The 22,834-nt window shown below is 40.2% G+C and overlaps 1 protein-coding gene across 1 annotated transcript; it reads left to right on the top strand.

Moving 5' to 3' along the window:
• The first annotated feature begins 8,949 nt into the window (after positions 1-8,949).
• Positions 8,950-10,658, top strand: LOC126399542 (dexamethasone-induced Ras-related protein 1-like). Its single transcript, XM_050059576.1, has 2 exons — positions 8,950-9,347; positions 9,586-10,658. Exons 1-2 carry the CDS (start codon positions 9,077-9,079, stop codon positions 10,113-10,115), a joined length of 801 nt encoding a protein of 266 aa, XP_049915533.1. The 5' UTR covers positions 8,950-9,076; the 3' UTR covers positions 10,116-10,658.
• Positions 10,659-22,834: the final 12,176 nt, after the last annotated feature.

A 22,834-nucleotide genomic window follows, 5' to 3' on the forward strand; every position in this document is an offset into this window, starting at 1 on the left:
CAGATGCTGCCAAGTGTCAAAAGTTGACACATTTATTTTCTGCTGCTGCATCTCAAGCAGGACCTTCAGCATCCGCAGCAGCACCTGCAGCTCTCGCGTCACCGTCTGCAGGAGGAGGACAACGTGACCAGGTGGGGGATGCTAGTCAGGTGAGGCGGCTGTAAGCTAATGTGATAACATTACTTGGCTAGCTTGTTAACTTTTAGCACAACGCATGTAGGCTAGTTTGGCTGTCAAAACGTCATTATTGTGTAACGTTACTAGAGCCAGACAGCGCTCAGTGGCATTAGCCGGGTCCATGTCATTGGTCCGACAGACCATTGGTTCGACATCCCATTAGTCCGACTGTCCGCCGCGACCGGCTCTGGGTCAGCTGGAAAAGGCTTGAGGCGGAGCAGGCTCACGGCTTATGTGTTTGTCACTTTCTTTTTCATTTTAACCCACACCATGATCTTTTCCTGACCCTAACCAAGTGGTTTTTGTGCCTAAACCTAACCAGACCTTAACCACAGGGCATCATGTTGATTTCGGAACGGACTTTGGAACAATGGGTTTAATATGGTCGGAACAATGGGCTATCGGACCAATGGGCAGTTCCCCATTAGCCAACATCAGCATGGCTAAGTAACTAATAAAATAGCTGAACATCTGATCTAATATTATCTCTTGTGTATTTCCCCTAAGCTGGTGAGCTAAATGCTGCTCTGTTGTATATTACTTTGCTAATTCATCAACATTAAAATGAATGTCAGTTTTATTCTTTTTGTGTGGGTATTGTTGGATAATATAGAAATTGAGACAGTCTACATGCACTGTGAAGGGGAAATGTGTATTATAGTGTATTATTTGCAGTTTATAAAACTTAAGCTGTACTTATTCACATGTACATGTACATTACATGTAATTGTGCTTATCTGAGGCACCATAGGTGATATGATATGTTTATTATTATGTTATGATCATTATTAGTGTGACTTACATGTTCACCAGTCTTCACACTATTAAGCGACTATTGCAGACTAACTATTTTAACTAACATTAAAAATATTACATATTTGTTCTAATCAAGGCCTCAGGTTAAATGATGTGTCATTATCCCTTCAATAATGTTTACATGTATATTTTTTTGTCTCCCACATATATGTGAACATATTTGTTCCACCACCATCATCCACCGCCATCATTCACTGCCATCATCCACTGTCATCATCCACCACCATCATCCACCGCCATCATTCACTGCCATCATCCACTGTCATCATTCACGACCATCATCCACCGCCATCATCTACCACCAGCATCCACCGCCATCATTCACTGCCATCATCCACTGTCCTCATTCACCACCATCATCCACCGCCATCATCCGCCGCCAGCATTTGCCACCATCACTCGCCGCCCCACCCCCTGAGTGGGCCAGTCAGGTACTAAATTCCTGGGCCTCTTTTTTGCCCCAGTCCGCCCCTGTTTTTAGTTATTGTCCTCATCTAAAGTGTAGTGAAAGGCACAACATAGTGCTAACTAAGGCCATGTTCCAAACCTGAAATTTGAGTTATTTGCATTATTACAAATGTCAGTTGGATTTTAAATGAGGTTTTCTCTCTGGAAAAGAACGTGGAAATTTGTTTTATTTCAGGTCCTTGAATTTTTGATGAACAGCAGTTTATGCACCTGCCCAGTAGATCGGTGCACCATCTCCAGCTGTTTACAAGGGTTGCCAGATACGGTTGGTAGGCACCACTGAATCTTACAAATTAATATATCATACCATATACCATATATCATCTTAGATTTTGGATATTGTTGTATCATGATATGGCATAGATGGTGTTTTTCCCTTCATTTTAAAGGCTGCATTACAGTAAAGCGATGTAAATTTATCAAGTTACCAGAATTTTGAATTTGTTTTAATGCTTGCCTTAACCCTCTTAGTCATCATAGCCACATTATTGATTATTATAAATCTAAAATCTCATTGTATTGATATTTTCTAGGGGTATTTGGTCACATATTATTATGTTTGATTTTGTCGCCCAGGCCTAGCATTGATGAAATGCATTTGAGGAGATTTAAAAAATATCGAGATATATATCGTGTATCGAGATATAGCCAAAATATATCACGGTATAATTTTCATGATGTATCGCCCAGCCCTATGATTTATCTTTTTGTTTAATTCGTACACATTTCTGTGTACGAATTAAACAAGACAATTTGGGGGTTTTTGAGTTGCATAGTGTAATTGGGCTATTTCTTGATGCCCACCATTTCTGTCCAACATCTCTGCAGTTTCTCCATCCAGCCAAAAGCTATGTACAGCAAGTAACGCCCAGTGAAACTACAAATTACAAGTTGTTGTTTTTTTTTACATTCTTGTCCTGTTTGATAAATCATGCTGATTAGCAGGCACAAGAGTGTCCAATCAATAACTGTATACAAATTTATGTAAAATGCAAGTTCACTTTTTACTTTAAAAAGTTGTTTTTGCATGTGTCTCCAGTCGAAACCAGCCAAACACTGGTCATCTGTTTCTCATATTCAATTCAAGTCTTTCACATCTCGTCCTGCCTTTATTCAACAATTTTCAAATAATGTTCTGGATAATAAATGTTTTACAACAACAGTAAGGATAAATTGATGAAGCACAAGCTGCACTGAATGAATGACTCTAAGTTGACCTTAGAAATTTATGAATCTGCTTTTTTGTGCTCATATGTAGGTCAGAGCCGCTGTGAAACGACTACCTTGACTATATTTTATTCATCTTTCTGATGTTCAGAACTTTCTTGAATGAGCGAATGTAATTCTCTACAGAACACTACGTTCCGTTTGTCCTTGTAAGCCTGGAGAAAAAAAACCTTGTCCTGCAGCCACCTGGCTTTCTATTGGCGTTTTTGCCACGTAGGTGCTCTCACATCTCTGTGAAACAATGTCTGTAGTGCTACAAAAACACCAGCTGCAGCATGGAAGTGGCCAATTTAGAAATCCCACATTATACTGTGTGCTCTCTGAAATCATGGGACTTCTCTCTATGGAATAATTAAAGTGCTAGTAATAGTTTAATTGAGGTAGTATTTGGGTATTTACATGTTTAGTCCAGAGAAAGTGTGTTCACAGCACTACCACACACAAAAACAGCCAGTATGTGCATTGGTTCTCTGCAGCTAAGTAGTTTGTATTTTTTTTCCCCTTTATTTTACACATTATCACACTAGTACCTGTAATTATAGTTATAACTTTTATGACCTTAGTTGTTCCACAACAGTTCTCTTTTAGCCATGCTAGTGGCTATAAGCTCTAGGGATGGCAGTGTTGGTTGGTCTACCAGGACAAAGTATCTCAACAACTATTGGATGGATTGCCATGAAATATGCTACGGATTTTAATGTTCCTCTTTAGGATGAAGTCTGGTAATCCCTCAGCATTTGATCTAGAACCCCACGTGAAAATTTCAGTGTGTCTTTTACTTTGGTTTATGAGCAGATACCATAAAATGTAGTGATATTCCAATCAGCCTTAGCTGGGTTTGTTTTTTTTTTGTGCGTGCTAACAACTATGATTGTGAACATGGAAAACATTATACCTGCTAAGAAGTGGTGTGATGGGGGGTCTACATATTAACACGGGATATACCTACCTCTTTTTCTAGGTGTTTACAGTATACCCAGCTATCACCTAAAAAGAGTATAGGAGAGTATACCCACATCCTCCTTGGTAACCTACCAATCTACATTGTAGTACACACACTCAGGCTGTTCTCATGCAGTGTTCGCAGGTATACCTACAAAAACTAATGCACCAGAATTCGTATATAGCCCACATAATCATGAGCCAGTTATTCATGTATATCCCACGTAATCAGGAAGGCTGCCATCATGTGACCAGTGCACTGACAGGACTAAGCCATATATTGAGGCAGGTGGGGGTGGTGAATGGGTCAAACAACACAGGACTTTTCCCCAGGAGACTGATGTGTGATCATTCATTCATTTTCCAAAAAACGCTTATCGTGTTGGGGGGTTGTGGGGGGGCTGGAGCCTATCCCAGCTGACACTGGGCGAAAAGCGGGGTACACCCTGGACAGGTCACAAGACTATCACAGGGCTGACAGGCAACCATTCACACTCACATTCACACCAAGAATTTAGGGTCGCCAGTTAACCTGCATGTCTTTGGACTGTGGGAGGAAGTCAGAGTACCCGGAGAAGACCCATCCCCACAGGGAGAACATGCAAACGCCACACAGAAGGGCTCCCCCACCCTAGGTTCGAACCCCTCACCCTAGGTTTGAACCCCTCACCCTGGGTTCGAACTGGCAACTGTCTTACTGTGAGGTGACAATGCTAACCACTGCACCACTGATATGCGTGTCCCGTGTTAAAACCGAGTAAAGTTTGAGTTACTTTAAGGCACATCGTCACCATGTGTCTTTTCCTAAACCTAACCTATGCGTCATTACTTTCCTAAACCTTCATCCAGCAATGTGTTTTTGTGCTGATTCACAAACTGCATTTCAAAAGCAGGATCTCCATCTCTCACTCCGTCTTTTACAATCTGTCTGGCAGAAGTCTTATTTGCTCGCTCTCGGCACCATTTGTTTTTCCACTCTCCTCTGTTTCCTGCTCCACTGCTGTGTTACAGTCCACCGGTCTTCCCTCGCTGTGACATCAGCCGGCCGAACTGCCACCTCTTCCTTATTACAGCTGCTCACTCAGAAAAAAAAACATTTGCTACTTAAACATATTTTCTTTGTTTAATGTTCCTGAGAGGAGGAACGGCTGAATCATGAGCCAGTTGTGGGAAACTTTTCAGTGAACATCAGCAATTTTTCTTTTTTGCCGTCCTCCAACCCCTCTTGATTGCATCTATTTGTTTTTCGATCTTTAACGAGCAATTCATCCTTTTTGTGTTATCGTGTTTTTATGAACTGTTCATGTCTTTTCTCTACCTACTGGGGATTACACACTGATGAATACCTATTCTCACACATGCACACACATGAACACATCAGTCCTCCAGCTCTGCATACTTGACAGTACTAACACAATCCCTTTAAAACAAATACAATACAATACTTTCTAATGTTTTATAGTTGTTGTTTTTTTTTAATTTCTTTCTCTATTTTATTAGATATTTATTTTACTGATTGATTATATTTGTCTTTTTCTCTTTTTTTTTTTTTTTTTACATGATTTTACTTTCATTTTTATTAAGTATTTTTAACTACATTTTTTTAATCACTATTACAGTGATTTCTCGCTATCTCTCTCTCTGTACAGAGGTATTTACCTACAGTATGTTTATTTACTTGTTGGGAAATGTCCATTGAAACTTAGAGACTTGCAAGACAAACAAAAAAATGTATTAATAAATAAAAGAAGAAGAAGACGAAGAAGAAAGTGTCATGACTCCTAAAACAATATATATCCACACAGGTGTCCAGATCATGGGACGCAGTGGGTCAGTGTGATGATCTTGTTAATCTTAGCAGGGCGCCTCAGGCAAAACAGAAACATCAAGGTTAACAGCAGCTGTGAGCGAGCCGAGCCGAGCAGCATAGTCAACTGACTCTGTGACGCACACTCTGTAGTTTGTTAACCTGATCGGACACTGACACGAATAAAACACTTACTGATTACCCCTGAGTGTGAAGGCTGTGAAGGGACCAGTCACACTTACCAGGGGAGTTTCCTTTGGTGGGAACCGGAGTGGGAAGCATTTATTTGGTTTCAGCTTGGTTTTGTAGGTGATTGCAGTTTACTCATAGCTTGACTCACAGATAGTTGCTTTAAGGATGGCGGTTGGTCGTTTGAAGCTCAGTTTGAAATCTCTGCAGGAATAAATGAGTGAAGATTTTGTGGTCATTCTGTAAGAGATCATTAATCTGTATTAAAGGTCCCATATTGTGCTCATTTTCAGGTTCAGACTTTAATTTATTTATTCATTCATTATTTTGTATTACAACATGTTTATATGCTTTAATGTAAAAAACAAACAGTGTAGACAGTGTAGCAGCACTTTCTGTCAGCTTTGGTCCATGTTTACTTCCTTTCAGTTGATATCATTCACATATACTACAAAACATTCAAACAGGAAATACAAAGGGATCCATTTAGAATGTTTTTATTTTCAAGTTTCAAATGATAGATATAGCCCAAATCAGTGTGATGTCACGTTAACAACAATCACCTCCCAAAAGACAGCTGGCAGACAACTGATTTGAATTGTTGTGATATGTAAAATCGGTGAACTTGTTTATCTTTGTAGTCATTTTTAGCTGTACCTGTAACGTTTAAAGATATAGTTAAACACGGTGGTACGACCTCGCTGACGCTTTTGCTCTGCTTATTTTATGTACTTTGTTGCTTTGCTATCATCTTTGATAGCTGCGGTAGACCGGTAACTCCAGTGTTCTACTAAGTAAACTTACTCTTTTTGTCAGTGGAGTCTGGTTGCTTTCATATTACGGCTTCAATTCCCTGTCCCCTGTCGAAAAAAGGTCGTCTGTGTGCAATGAAATAATCTAAATATAGCATTCGCTTAAGCTTGTATTGATTTTTTTTAGGTGGGCCTTTTTTAGAAGGCTTAAAACTAATCAGTTGAGGCGGAATTTGATTAAGATATGATAAAAGATAAAGAGAGATTTGCTCAGCACAGTTTGATTTTATGTATGTGATGTGGGGGGTTTCTAGCCCGTAATTATTACATTGTGATTCGTTCTATAGTATAGACACACTGAGCATAGCGTTAGCTTAGGCAGGACACGATGTCAAGCTCAGCTCACATCCCAGCTACATCAGCTGATCTCAAACAGCCCAGTCAACTGATAGAGTGGCTGATTGATGGAAGGGAGTCAAGCTGATAGATCACATGATACCTTTCTATGCAACCAATGGGCAAATCTCATTCAGGGCGCCCTATTTAAACTGCTCTGGCCTGACTACTGTTGCTGCTTCCTCTGCAAGCTGCTTTGCAACCTGCCTCCACTCCAGCTCCTCCTTGTCATGCTGTGTCTGACTTATCAATGTCATTTCTGTTTGTCATTGATGCTGCTCTGTTCTGTTCTGCTCTTTCTGTGTAGGCACATGGAAGGGCAGAGAGGTTCGCTCTCTCTGCCTTAAGGCTTTCCATGTAAGCACATGGAAGGGCGGAGAGGTGTGCTCCCTCAACCTCAGGCTTTCCACGTAGGCCTAGGAAAGGCAGAGAGGTCCCAGAACAGAGCCAAATATAACACTGCAAATGGAAATAAAGTTTTCCTTGCCTAAAGTGTTCCTGGCTGAAATTAATTTAAGGACAATTTGGAGCATCCAACACTTAATTTCTTGCATTCTGGTGATTTTTTTTTTTTACTTTTCTGCCTCAATTGATGGTGTAAATGTCTTTAATTATTTCAAAATACTGCTACTTACATGTTTTTATTGACAAATGCACGTTCTAAATATTGAGGGGGGGCATGTCCATAGTCTCCCACTGTCTGCCATTGATCCTGTCAAAGTACTTCCACACCTCACCTCTTCTCTGTTCACTACACTTGCTTCCTGTTTCTGCGTGCATCCATTTCACTCCTCCAAGCCACGGACAAACCGTGTTTGCACTGCAGAAGTAATTTTTCACACCTGAATGAGTCACATTAAAGCAGCAAACGTTTTTTTTTGAATCAGCAGGTTTCAATCAACCGTTCTCATGGCTCCAGTTTAACCCTGTATCTGCCTCCTCCCCTTCACTTTACAAAAACCCATTCAGATTTATGACTACTGAAAATAAGGAAAACAGCTTTGTTCCCACTTCCCACCTCCATACACACATCCTCTTCTTTTGTAAAAACTGTTGGGTACAGATAATTGACCGTGGCAAGGACACTCCTTTGCATTTGGCTGAATCTCATAAAAGAGATGAAGACTGTTTATATTGTGACTCACGCACACAGGCACACATTTCTGTTTTTTCTTTATCAGCTAAATATATGCACGCACACACACATACACACGTGTACCCTACAAAACCACTCCCCTTAGTACAATAATAAGTGGTTTGCATATTTATAACAGCAAGAATTATTATCATTATACCTCATTATTTTTTATTTGTCTTTATTTCTGTTTCCATCAACCCTCCGTGTATGTGTTGTATGTCACTACCTCTGTTTTCCACCAATTTAAAAACAGCTAAAGACACAGACACACACAAAAAGCTACTCCACTCTGACTTCTTTTCCTCAGGTAAATGAATCATGCTAATCATGTGGATAACATTGTACCCTGAGTGCCCCCTTTTGGACACTTGAGTAACTGCAGCAACTCAATTCTCAGCGGCTGCAGCCTCCTCCTGCCTGGTGACATAAAGCTGCAACAGTTACTGTGTGCAGTAGAAGTGGACACACAACTGCAGCCTAATCTTTATTTGCAAATATGTGTTCAGTGCTTTATTTTGCAAGCATGTGAATAAACAGAAAACAGGTTGTGGTGCTGCTTGTTATGATAAAAAATAAAATATAACCACAATTTAAAAGCTGCGTGATGATTCAGGATCAGTTAGGACAAGATGTCAAACTGGCTTGCAACAAATTTGCTCAATCTGGAAGAGCTCACATCCGCTGTCTGGGCTTTATGTTTTGAGAAAATGTCCAAGGGTCAGCCTGATGTTCAACAGTGTGCCAAACAGGGTTAAACGCCGGAAGAAGCATCAATTATTTACTGGTAAAGTTCCACTGAAGTTATTATTTTGCTGCTGCGCACACTTGCCCTGTTCCGACACCAAAGTTACACAAGCCACTACCTCTGAAAGGTCCGCTGGTCACTGTTCCTCAGCTCCCAGCTTCATCAGTAATGACAGACTGACGCACCAGTGGGAGATTGGTCCATGTTTTTTTTCCCAGCGCTCAATGAAGCCCCGAGTTCCTACTCACTGAGCTGTGACGCGGTCGGGAGGAGGGCTCCGCCGTGCGCATAAATACGCAGCTCCAGCCCGGAGTTCAGACAGAAACACAGCAGAGCAAACGCGAGTATCTCCGCTAACTGAAGGCTGCTCAGCCGCCTTTTACGCACACTATCCAGCGAAAAGCAGCCTGGGTCTAATCATGATTAAGAAGATGTCGCCCTCCGAAAGCGATTTTGACATCCCAGCAAAGAACTGCTACAGGATGGTGATTTTGGGTTCCACCAAAGTTGGGAAAACTGCCATCGTGTCCCGTTTTCTGAACGGGAGGTTCGACGAGCAGTACACGCCGACCATCGAGGACTTTCACAGGAAACTGTACAGCATTAAGGGAGACGTTTACCAGCTAGACATACTGGATACATCAGGGAACCACCCTTTCCCCGCCATGAGGAGACTGTCCATACTGACAGGTACTTATCTGCACATGTATCTTTGTGTTTTTGCAGGAATAGTTACAGAGAATTAGAGAGCAATGATATTTATGCATTTAAATGCTGCAGGCACTGTGCGCTCTGAGCGCATGGCTGCAGGGCGCACAGTGCATGTGATACTGTAGGATTAGAAAGCACACATGTTGCGTTCTCTAACACTTTGCATGTATCAAAAGCAAGACAAGTAGTTAACCAATGCATTCTTCTCTCCCTCCAGGTGACGTGTTCATCCTCGTCTTCAGTCTGGACAACAGAGACTCCTTCCAGGAGGTGCAGCGGCTCAAGCGTCAGATCTTCGAGACCAAGTCGTGCCTAAAAAACAAAATCAAAGAAAACATCGATGTGCCTCTGGTCATCTGCGGAAACAAAGGCGACAGAGAGTTTTACCGTGAGGTGCAGCAGGACGAGATCGAGCAGCTTGTGGCCGGAGACGAGAAGTGCGCGTACTTCGAGATCTCCGCCAAGCGCAACGAGAACGTGGATAAGATGTTTCAGACTCTGTTTACCTTGGCCAAGCTACCTCACGAAATGAGCCCCGACCTTCACCGGAAAGTGTCCGTGCAGTACTGCGACATGCTGCACAGAAAGTCTATGAAAAACAAGAAGATGAAGGACATTGGGGAAGCGTACGGGATGGTCACTCCGTGCGCCCGGAGACCCAGCGTGCACAGCGACCTCATGTACATTAAAGAGAAGGCCATAGGGGGCGGCCAGGGTAAAGACAAAGAGAGATGTGTGATCAGTTAAGCAGAGTGCGAGGCACAAACTGAACACAAATCTTTGAATGAAGGAGCCTGGTGCGTCAGCTTGAGAGACGACCTGTGCGGCCGGCTGCGCTCAGACTGACACGCGAGGTGTGGAGACGCCGGGGCCGCCGCCGCGCGCTCTGGCGCAGGCGCCGTCTCCAGGGACACTGACTGGACAAGAGAGTCCGCTCGAACCGCCAAAACAGACATTTGAGAATGTTTGCTTGTTCTGTCAATCAGAGCCCGATGTGTGACGTGGCTTCATACCTTGTGAGACTCGCGCATCGATGCGTAAAATGTGTTTTGTAGACGTCATGCCTTTCACAGATGCCAGAGGGGAGAGAAAAGAGACTCTTGGCGCCGAAGGTGCAGTGTTAGAGGGGGAAATAATGTTGTTTACATCTTATATATTTTATAATTGCGAAGTACACTTGAATGTCTCGTTGCAACTATTTTTTATTGTGAATGTATATTTATTGTTAATGTCAGTTTTTTGCAAAGAAGTCAAACAAAATCTTAATATAATTAAAAAAAGATAAACTTATTTTTGCATTGTTTCTCATTCTTCTATCTTGCATTCATTCTATACTGTCGACCTTTGTGCACACAACACAAAGCCACCTGCTAGTCCCTTCATGTGTATCCAAAAGCCCCATGGAGTGAACACACAGATACTGCTGGCAAGTTTTAACCCCTGAGACACTAAACACGTCTGCAGAATAAGCATCAGTGGGTCAAATAATAGACATCTCTCAGCACCTACAAACATGTGTCTCATTGAGCTGATGCAGCTGTCTTAAATATGCAGATATATTGCAGAATATAATATGATTAGAAAAAGCAAAAATCACAACCATGATTAAGGCAAGACATGGTTTTTTATTAATTAAATTCATACACAGAGGAAGGTTCAAGGCGCTGTGCAGAAAAGTTAAAACAGCACAAAAAAGCTCATGCAATTAAAAGAGAAAGATGAAACAGTAAAAGGCAAAAATAATTTAAAAATCAGAAATTGTAATAATAAATAATGATAGTAGGTAAAAGTGCTTGGGAATAAGATTCTCAGTTTGGATTTTAAAACTGCCATGATTAGGTCATCCATAAGACCATCAGGCAATTGTTTCCATCTCTGCCCTGCATAATTTAATAACAGTGTGTGTGTGCACCTGGATCCAAACAGAGATAACATTCATCAAATAAGCAGACACAGCACAGAAATGGCTTAATTCTCATAAGAAAGCAGGTTCTTGTGGCTTGACGGATATAAAGCCAGAATATGAAAACACAATATTGGTATAAGGGTTAGAAACCGGATCTGTTCGCACCACAGTGACTCCACGTTCAGTAAGTAAAGTAACCCAAATCCTAAGCCTTAATGAATTCACATGAATGAAGTGGACCTGGAAAACTGACTGAAAGTCAAAGTCCTTCCCCACCCATAATATCATTTAAATCATTTAATGATTTGATATCTCTTAAAATATTTATATTATGCGCCATTAATCAAAGCAAAGTCCTTGTATGGGAAAACTCACTTGGCAGTAAACTGGATTCTGATTCTTAAAATGCATGATGTAATGTAAATTGGCAGATTATGCCTATTAAAATTTCTGATCCTGAGTCCTCTCATCAGTGCCGGATCTAGCAAATAGGCGACAATCAGCACCCTAGGAGCTTGCCTAGGGTGCTGACTGACACAAAAGGTAATGTACTAATGTGGGGGGCACCTAAAAAAAAATTGTATGCTATACTGAGAGTATTTTTACAGCTTTACAGTACCTGTCCATCTGACAGCTTGTTTAAACTTGGAAGCCACCAGACTCCATTGAGAAAAACAGTAATTTTAGCCCACTGAAAACAGGAGCTGCTGGTGTACCAATGCTTTGATCAGTTAGTTAGTTTGTGTAATTGTGTGACTTTGGTGAATCCAAACTAACCCTTTTAAATGTCCATGTCACAGAATCACACAAACAAAACAAGTGATCGAGGCAGTGGTAGACAAGCAGCTCCTGTGTTGAGTAATGTTAAATCGTTGTTTTTCTCAATGGAGTCTGGCTCTGAAGAGACCAACTTAATGGCTTAATTTTCCTGTTGGAAATCACTGTCTGACAGCAAGGTGAAGCTGTAAATTTATTCTCAATATAGTGTACAGTTAAACTGATTTTTTTAGGTGGCTAAAATATGTTTTATTGCTGACCCCTCCACAGTCCTTCATTGCAGAGGTACCATGTCGGATGCCAAACTGGGAGTGTGCCGACTGACACCTATGGAAAAGTACTCCATGCAACCCCCCTTCAAAAAATCACAACTATCCCTTTAATGACAGGCCATACAATAGAAAAACAAATACAGTGTACGCTGGAGAATTATTACACCCTGCAGCCTCCAAACAAACCACACAGTTTGTTCTAATCAGGATTTTAATACTGTGTTATTTCACCTGCTTCCCCCCTGAGATGAACCAGAAACACAGTGTCCAGTTCTTTCTTCCTCTCTGCAATGTATCAGCTCCTCGCCATCAGCAATAATCCTGTATACTGTATCCTGTAAATTCACACACACACACACACACACACACACACACACACACATGCCCACACTTGCATTATCCTGCGTGCATGTGAGAGAGAAAGTGNAATAATCCTGTGTACTGTATCCTGTAAATTCACACACACACACACACACACACACACACACACACACACACACATGCCCACACTTGCATTATCCTGCGTGCATGTGAGAGAGAAAGTGTGTAAGGAGTCAGGGACACACAGCAGTGTACTGTAACACTGCCCTCCTGTTAATCAGTAACACTGTGTGCTCTACTGCTTGTTGCATTCATTATAAGAATTCATAATTATGCTGTTTATTAGTATGCATCATTGACTCTATTAGCTGAAAAGCATCATATCTGTTTCTCTTGTTGATCTCCAATCTCAGGGACACTCAGAGAAAATACAAAAACATCATTCATGAGATCACAGTGTACATGGTTGGCACCCAAGAATTCATTGTTAATCAGTCAGGGCATTTTTTCATTAACAACGGCGTCAGAGGGGAAAGAGGAAGGCCAGTGTCACAGTGTGAATAAGTACAGCGCGTACCAAAGAGTACAAAGCAGTACAATGAGAGAGGACGATAACAGGGCAGGAGTCCTCCTTCAGAATGTCTCGGCAAATAGTTTGCAAATAGTTATCTGAAGTTCAGTGACAAAGTCTTCGCTACATAATCTATGCATTACAAGAATACGTTACAGAGAGCCAGACTTTAAATTACAATTTGAAATCATGATAGCTTCAGGTAAAACTGTCACATAGACAGATTGATGTATAAAAAGAACATGTTGCTGTAACTGAAGACAAACAGTTTTTTCTGCTCCATGGAGCTAGATCATTAGCCCTTGAATATAAAAACGACTCATTGACATCAGTTGAGACATGTAAATGTTAAAGTGCTTTTATCCAGAAAAACTCCCCTGTTTGCAGTCTTGCTCAGTCCAATGTGGCAGCAATTTTGACGTATCGCAGCAACAGGCCAAAGCTGTCAGTGTGGCGTCTACAGTAAATAATGTATGTCTATGGCCGCAACCACTACCCAGCAGGCTTAAAATCACTAGGTGCTACCGCTGACTGGGGGCATTTAGGCTGTATAGTGACTGAGACACAGTGTGGGCAGAGCCTTAAAGACAAAACACCCCAAGCATTTACAGACCTTCATAACTGATGACTTTGCCTGTATTTTCAGCTCTTAGAGCAAAAATGGTTACATTTTTAGCCATTAGTATGCACACATTTACAGATTTGTCCACACATTTACAGATTTATGTACGCATGTAAAGATTTATGTTTGTATTTAGAGATTTGTCTTAACATTTATAGATACATTTATGTTTGTATTTAGAGATTTGTCTTAACATTTATAGATATATTTATGTTTGTATTTAGAGATTTGTCTTAACATTTATAGATACATTTATGTTTGTATTTAGAGATTAGAGATTTGTCTTAACATTTATAGATACATTTATGTTTGTATTTAGAGATTTGTCCTAACATTTATAGATATATTTATGTTTGTATTAAGAGATTTGTCTTAACATTTATAGATACATTTATGTATGCATTTACAGATTTATGTAGGCATTTATAGATATATTTATGTACGCATTTACAGATTCATCTAAACTTTTTGAGATATATCTATGTTTGCATTTACAGGCTACACATTTACAGATTTATGTACACATTTATGGATCTATTTCAATCAGGAGAGCCTCATTTTTATGGTAAAAGAATATTTATTACCTTTGTGAATATATGAATAACAATGTGGAAAGTCTTTGGGGATTAGACCCCATAGAGATGATATGATTTAAGGAGGGTGATGAATCCATAGTCGAATAAAGTTAGGGAGTTAGGGTTAGGGTTCCATACTACATACTGTTTCTAAGCAGGTTCTGAGTAATGTTACCATGTAGACATTCGCAAAAGTAACTTGATTTAAAAAAGTAAGTTTGTACAGTTTAATAAAAAAATCTTGGTGTTTGAGTGAGCTGTTATTTTCCCCAATGCAATGCACAGAAGAAAGCAGGAGCTCACAGTTGAAAAAGATTAAAAAGAATAACAGATGATAGTGAAAAAGAGGCGGAAGAGACAATTTTGGCATTAATTCTGATTAAAAACATTTTGCTTGTTCTTTGGGAAGATTTTTTTTTAGCTCCACAGATTTTGTGGCTTCAGAGGGAGCTGTGTGACGTCTGATAAACTGCCTCAAGTGAAGTCAAGTGAGTCAGTGTTGGCTGAAGACTGCAGGTTTAAAATATCAGGTTTATCAGGTTTCACATCTCTATTTCTGCAGCATCGATTTTAATCTTTTTTTTAACTGTCCATCGTAAGTCTCACAATGTTATACGAGTGCCATTATAAATTGGTGTAATACTCTTTAAATTTTCAATCTCTCAAAAATTAAAAAACGTATTGCATCAACTATAACGCCCCTTCCTCAGTGGGCCTCAGGCCCCTCCATCAGGGCAATGTCATCTTTTTTACTGTTAATATACGATGACTTAAACAATAGTTGGAGGTCAAATGCTTCTGTTGCTCTGTATGTTAAAAACACAAACACACACACACACACACACACACCTACTGTTTGAAAAAAGGAAAATGTTCACATACAAAGCCTGTGCTGCTGTATACCAGGAGAAACTTTGATTTCCAATGTTCAAACTTTCATGACGTTCGTATCTTAGCCACTTAATGTAACTGTATAATCAAAACCTATAAAATATAAAATGTTTCAAGCTTTTAATGAAATAACAACGATCGGCATGATATACGTCATTTAAGACACATGGGGTGAGAGAATTTAGCTGTAATTGCTATATTGGGGACTAATGACACAGTAAAGGTCCGTGGGATCCTGCTGATACGATGTCATAACTGACCTTAAGCATGGTACAGCATGGTACAGCAAGGTTGAGAACATCAGGAAGTTAGCCAGAGAGCTGAGATGGTTTCATGCACACAGTAGTGTTGTCACAGTTATTCTGGGAGAGACTGAAGTGGAGACAAGATGTCACACTGCAGCCTGGCAATTTGAGGAGAGTCATATCTGAGAGCTATCAGCAATGTTCCGTGCAGCCCAGGAGTTATTCTGCGATGACTCTACCCTTTGTGTTCTCCCTTTCCAGCAACCAATCTAGTGGACTCCTGCACTTCTAGGTCAACAACTCCTGCTGGTCTCTGAACAGTTCGATCTGTTTTTATTGGTTTTATTATTTGTACCCAGCTGTTATTCAGGCTGGTTATGAAATGGTATTACTTAATGCCCTATTCATAGCACTCTGTATTGTCCGTCATGCTGACTTCTGCATCCGAAACGGAAACTCTAGAGTCACAGGTTGTTCCCTGCTGTTACAAGTCATCACCAGATGACGCAGACATATAGAGAGAAAAGCTAAGTAGATAACTAGCTTTTCTTTTCTTTACAATTGTGGAAATATCAACAAAATAATAGCCATGCAATGCTTATACCAACATTTTATTGCTCAATTTACCAGGAGAAAGTAAAGATTTTTGGATTTTATTCAAACTTGCAGATACTGTTTTAAAAAGAACATCTACAAACAACATTAGCATGTAGCTAGCAGCTGCCTACTTACATTTCCAGTGGACAGGGAGTAACATGTTGTTTATTGCTACCTGGGTTACTTAAGTCTAATATGCACTCTTGTTTTAGCTCTTTTTTGGTCTCAACTAACTCCTGATACAAATATCTGGCTCTACATGCTCCACCGTGTTAACCAGGTAGTTGCTAAGTTTGTCTGTCTGCTGTTTTGTGCAGGGCAGGTAGCGCACAATGCAACATACACATGTAACAATAATGATGCAACAGTTTGATGACACAAATTTAACCAAAACACTACTATGAGATGAGTTCAGAAGTTCTGGAAAAAGCTAGTAAGTGAACCTCAAATGAAGATTACTTTATGAAACTTTTGTTTTCAAGATTAAGAATGAACTGTTACGCAGATGACATGAATACTATGTCTGTGGTGTAGTAGCTTTTCCAAAAAAAAAAAAAAAAAAATCATCTGTTTGGAAAAACAGGTTTGGTATGCTACAAAAGGCAACCATGCACCGCAGTCCAAAATTCTAATTATGAAATACTAGTCCATACCCATTGGTAGCTTTGTCATCTTCTACCTATGCCAGTCCTCAATGCCTATGTGCAGTTTCACATACATTGACCACGTCAGTGAGTAGAAAAACATGGGACAGACAGAATGACTGACTGACACAGTGACACACTGATTATGTACAGCATACCATACCATGACTTAGTCATACCAAAAATTAGAAAAACAAACAAACATTCGNACTTCCTAGGAAGAGATCGATTTTAAGTGTTTTTCATAAAATTCAAAATGGCGGAAAATCTATGTATCCAGAAGTTATGGGTTCTTGAGGCAAATTTGTTGCTCATGAGGAGAGGCATCTCTGTGCAAAGTTTCATGTCTCTACGACATACAGGGCATGAGATATGCCCATTCAAAGTTTGCAATTTCAATCGGTTGCTATAGCGCCCCCCTTTGGCCAATTGATGTAATTTTGCTTCATTGGCATCCTCCCATGACCCTCTACCACTGTGCCAAATTTCACATGGATTGACCAAGTCAGTGAGGAGAAAAACGTGGAACAGACACACAGACAGAGTTCTCGTCATTATAGTAAGATGATCATAAATAGACTTAAAAAATTGCCATTATCATTACTACTGCTTCTAGTATTATGCTGTACTTCAGTTCTGTGTGTAAATTGCGTTGCCGCACCCTAGCAGAGGCTGTTGCTCGACTGTTGTTAGGGTCAATCACTGTCAAACACTGTACTGTCTATTTCATTACTTTCAAATGCATTAAAAAGTGGTAAACTAAAATGTAATATGAATGTTATGTAGGCTATATCACCCATCAATTGTTATAGTGTTTGTATGTCATTAAAAAACATTAAAAAGTCAAAGTATATGTCAATAAAAAATTCTAATCTGTGCACTTTTCCTGTGTGACCCTCAATTATATGCTGGCTCCCTAAAATGGCACTCAGTCAGGGCCGGCTTAAGGCATAGGCGATATAGGTGGTCGCCTAGGGGGCCACATTGTCTGGTGGGAGCTGGGAAAAAAATTAAAATAATAATAATAAAAATTCGCCAGTGGGCGCCCATCCTATTTTTTCCGGAGGTAACAAATGAACAAATACAGAAAAAAAGATAGAAAGAGAGAAAGCAAGCAAGCAAGAAAGAAAGAAATACACTTCGCACCCCTGTTCCTCACAATTTTTCATCTGCCCTGCCCCTGCACCTGTACTGTGTGCACTGAGAGTGGGGTCTGTGTCAAAATCTGGTCAAGATAGGCAGATATTTACGTTTTGCCTGCATTTCATAATAATGAAAAGGTCCAAGACTTCAGGTGCGGGAGGAGGAGGAAAAGAAAGTCCGATATAGAGGTATGTCGTCTGTCTCATGTTATCTTTAAAATTCTGTGTGTAACGTCGTTAGATGTTTCATTTGTTGCAGCTAGCTAGCTAAGTAGCAATAAAGCTAATGTTACATAATAATGCTACAATAGCTGTTGGACTCAGATAATGTTACAGATTGAAGGATATGAGACTGAATGGCAAGCCAATAGCTAGCTATCTGGATAACTGCTCCCACGTCACTGTTTACGTCACACGCTGAGCTACACGTTTTGTTACTTGCTCACAACCCCCATTGCCCCGAAAAAGGCGCATTCTGTATAAACAAAAGTAGGTAGGCGGCATTTTGCTGCACTCCCTGATTTTGTTTTTATACTGCCAATGCTGAAAAAAGACTGATTGGGCTTTCCTGCAATTTGCACAATTCCTATCTAAAAAGGGCTTATGACTCTGTAACCCAAGGAAGTGATGCAGGCCCTTCCTTTCAACACAGTCTCTCACTGGCTATTGTAGCCAATAGTGACAGCATGGAAGCTTCTATTGGTTTAATTGAGGTGTCAATTTAAAGGTGAGATTTCAGCTACAATTTTTATAGTGTGGAATCAGCATATCTATATCCAAATGGGTGTTACTGCATACGTTAAGAAGAGAAATATGAATGTCTGGAACTTTGGGAGCGTGTGAGGACTGTTTTTGTGAGAATATCACAGCACTTCATAGGTGAGTTATAACTATTTGTTGTTTGTCTGACAGAAGCATTTATTGAACCTGCTGTGGTGGTTGTAACTTACAATGGTCCGCATTGATTGAACTGCAAGAAGTATCGCTTTCTAACAAAAGGTCGTATGAGTAAACCACTTCAACACAGCAAATACAGCAGGTGTTTACATATCATAATTATCTAATAAAACCCTACGAGAACCTACAGATAGAATGTCAGATTGTTATTAAAACACATTGCTTAAGGCAGGTGGATGGAAATATAACCTTTTTATTGTCTCTCTGTTTTTATTCCTGTCCAGCAAAAAAACGTGAATATCATATTGTTTACATGCATTATTTCTGCAGCCTGGTGATATCTTTTGCTTTAACATAATAAACAGAAATACATTCAGGTCTAATTTCTGCTATGGTGAGCATAGAAATCTGTGCGTCGTTGTTGAATGTGAGGGAATAATGACTTTACCAAGCAGTGCTTCTGCATACTGGGAAAAGCTCTCCCATAGAAAATAAAATATTTAAAATCACATTATCTTCTTTAATTTCAAAGTAGCCTTCATTAAATTAGAGAGACTAAACTTAAGCCTCTCAACCTGGATCTGATGTCACAATAGTGACATTTACTATCCAGCGTTTTCCTCTGAGACGGGAACCTTGCTCCCTTGTATTCATTGGCAACCTCCTCAAATTAAATCTTCCTATAAAAGACGGGTCAACTGGAAAACTGTACAACTTTAATTTGTCTCTGGGACATTATTAAATAAAAACTAACCAGGAATGTTTGGTAACCTTTGAGTCCTCAGCGTTATGAGCCATGTTATGTTAAGAAGAGGCTGTATGAATGAGCTATCCAGCAGATTGAGTCGGCATGGATATGTTTGTAAGAAATTTGGATTATTGTATCCGTCTGATATTTGCAGATTTTGCAGCAGAGGAAGGAGAGGCCTTTATTTTCAGTCTGACAGCCTGTAGGTGCTTCTTACACAACACAGATTGTTGTTACACCAAACTGTCACCTCTTACACAAAATGATTTACTGATACGGGATGATGAGTAGCCCAGTCTCTGGCAGCAGCAGCCTTAATCCGTAATGTATTTATGTTTCAGCAGAGCACCGCAGCAGACTCAGACATGGCTCAGACATGCTCAGATCAAACTGATAGGACAGGCCTCAATAACACAGTGATATAACACCATGATGCTCACTCAGGTGCCATTTTATGAGAGCCACCTCCTGTAGCTAAAATTAATGTAGTTTAATGCAACAGGCCCAGGTCCTTAGAAAACAAACCTGCTCTTCAGGCTTTATGTCCAAAGCCAGCATTCAGTGACAGTGTAAGGAGCTGTGTGCACAATATGTTGCGAGGCAAAAAGTAAGGATGATCATGTCAGGTCAGATCTTTCCCTTATCTGAGCCAGGTGTCTTAGTTAATGTTCTTTTTTGAAGCCAAACCGTGATGTTTTTTCTAGACCTAACCACGTGCTTTTGTTGCCGAAACCTAAGCAAGTGAACCTTAAAATTAAGTTTTTTGCCTTTTTGCTAGGGCTGAGCAATACATCCCGGAAACTATCACGATATTTTTCAGCTATATCGCGATACATGATATATATCTCAGTATTTTTAAATCAAAGATGACAATATTTCTAATTTCCTGTGAAAACAAAAGTTTATTTTGAAAAGACACAATGCATGCATAAATAGACATGCCGTCCAAATCTGATGCTGAAGGGTTACCTAGAGCATCATAGTTTGGTGAGTAGGGAGCAACAATGTTTTCTGATATTTTAAAGACAAGAGTGAAGAATATACAAAGCTGCAAAAGCAGTAAGTTTCATACTGTATTCTAAAAAAACAGATGCATGATTAAACTGTAGCAGGAGATAAATCAAAGCTACAGTAGGCAAGTCTTTAGATATCCTGTTGGAGACTGGTTTATATTCAAACGTCTCAACAAAGAGTTTGGTTATTTTGTGTCAAACTTCTCATGCTCAATATGTCAGAGATGCTCTCCAGATTAACCTTGCACCTCCAAAGCAGTGATTTCACCACTTAGTATTAACACACTGGTTAAAGTTCAAACAAGAAGCATGCCCTGCACAAGTCAGTGCCCTGTTGTGCCATGTGCCTGCACAGGAACCGAATGCATGCAATCATATCGTGTATGTTTAGGTGCAGTCATATCCTGACCAGGTGCAACCTACACTTTGATGCACGTGAGCCTGTTTTGTGGACGTGCGTGAATGTTGATTCGTGTCTACCAAAGATGGCTATTGATTGACTGGTTGCATTCCAGCAGCAGCCACTCACATCCTCCTTCGGACACAGTAGCACATGATCAAACTGACTCTGGTTAAGATGTAACTGAGCCACAGGAAGTCGTCTACAAGGTCATATTGGTGTGTTTCTTAAGTTTGCACTAATATTTTTGTCCAACCAAATTACCCAATTATTTTTATAAAGACTATATTTGATATTATTTGCTTCTTATTGTGAATGAAATTACAGAGCAGGATAATCTATTGCAAAGACAATATATTTTATGATTATTTCACTGCTGGCATAAACACCTTCATATCAGAGCTGCAATGATTGCACCCATTCTCCTGTCATTCATGTGTCCTACTGAGGGAAACAAACAAGGAAATAACAAAGACGCATGACTAACTCGATTGTCACATTTGTACTGAAGCCAAGAATGGCCATGGTTGCAATAATTTCACCTTTTATCTCAATGTCACAAGTTAATTAGAATCTTATTTTGCAATGAAAGAGTAGTTTTCTCAATATAATGGAATAAATATCTTGTTTTTGACCTTAAGGCATGCTTTAAAGATGGTTAAATTTATCATTCATTTACACAAAATGGCCTTTTGGGGTTTTTTGTAAGTTAAAGAACCCACTATATTTCTGTCATGGCAACAGATTCTCACTCCGACCTCATCACGTATCGACGTATGATCATAGGTTGTTGAAGTTTAAGGTTGCCGTGTAAACTTCAGCCTGTTACATGCATTGTCTGTTTCCAAAATACACTTCCATTTTCATAGAAATATACAGTTTGTATGATAAAAGACAAGTGTTTCCGAAGAAATCTTTAGTGTGCTCGCTTTAGCTCAAAGATGGTACTTCAGAGCATCCCTGAAGTGAGCACACTATGACAAACACCCTGGTACGACTTGACAAGCATAATTTGTGTGATGCATTAGTAAGGTTAGTGGGTTAGCCAGCAAACTTTGGGCTTAACTCGAGTTTTCCTTTATCACAAAGCTGGATCACTTTTAACCGAGGTAGCTCACCATGACAACCTGTGCTTCACTGTTATCCTGCTCTGTAGCAGGTGAACTTAAGAAGATTAGACTGCCCAAACCCTGACCAGTCACATCAGTAGGAGGTCATCATGCCTACAAGATGTTGGCAGGGTAGTGGATGCTGATTTGTCTTAGAATAAGGACAGTTAACTCCAGGAACATGCTTTAGCTTGATAATATTAGTTTTTGCCGGCAATTTAACCACATTTTCCTGCAGGTATATCAGTGTTTCATCTCATTTCATAGCAATACTCATTTTGTGATACTACTGACCCATTCAGAGTGATTGTGGCTTTGCCCAGGTCAGTGTGTCAGTCAGAGGCAGGGGAAGAGAGCACCCAGCTGCCAGTAAAACACTGTCAACAAAAGATGGCTTTAGCCATGGCCCACTGGCTTATGTCTCCAATGTGCTTTCAGAGCACTGCTCTGTTGTCAATCACCCCAGATGGGACTCGAACCCACAATCCCTGGCTTAGGAGGCCAGTGCCTTATCCATTAGGCCACTGGGGCTGCACATGTCCCATATTTCCTAGTTCGCTCAACATACAGCTAGTTCCACCATAACACAACACCATGGGAAGCACAATGTGCTGTTATATAAAACATAACAACCGCTCCTGGTGCTCGTGTGACAGCAACAGATAGAAAGGAGAGGGCGACAAATGAAGACACAGTAACTAGAGATAGAAACTGTGACATTGTTCTAAAATGACAG

Source organism: Epinephelus moara, chromosome 13 (assembly GCF_006386435.1).
Source record: "Epinephelus moara isolate mb chromosome 13, YSFRI_EMoa_1.0, whole genome shotgun sequence".
NCBI classification, from domain to species: domain Eukaryota; kingdom Metazoa; phylum Chordata; class Actinopteri; order Perciformes; family Serranidae; genus Epinephelus; species Epinephelus moara.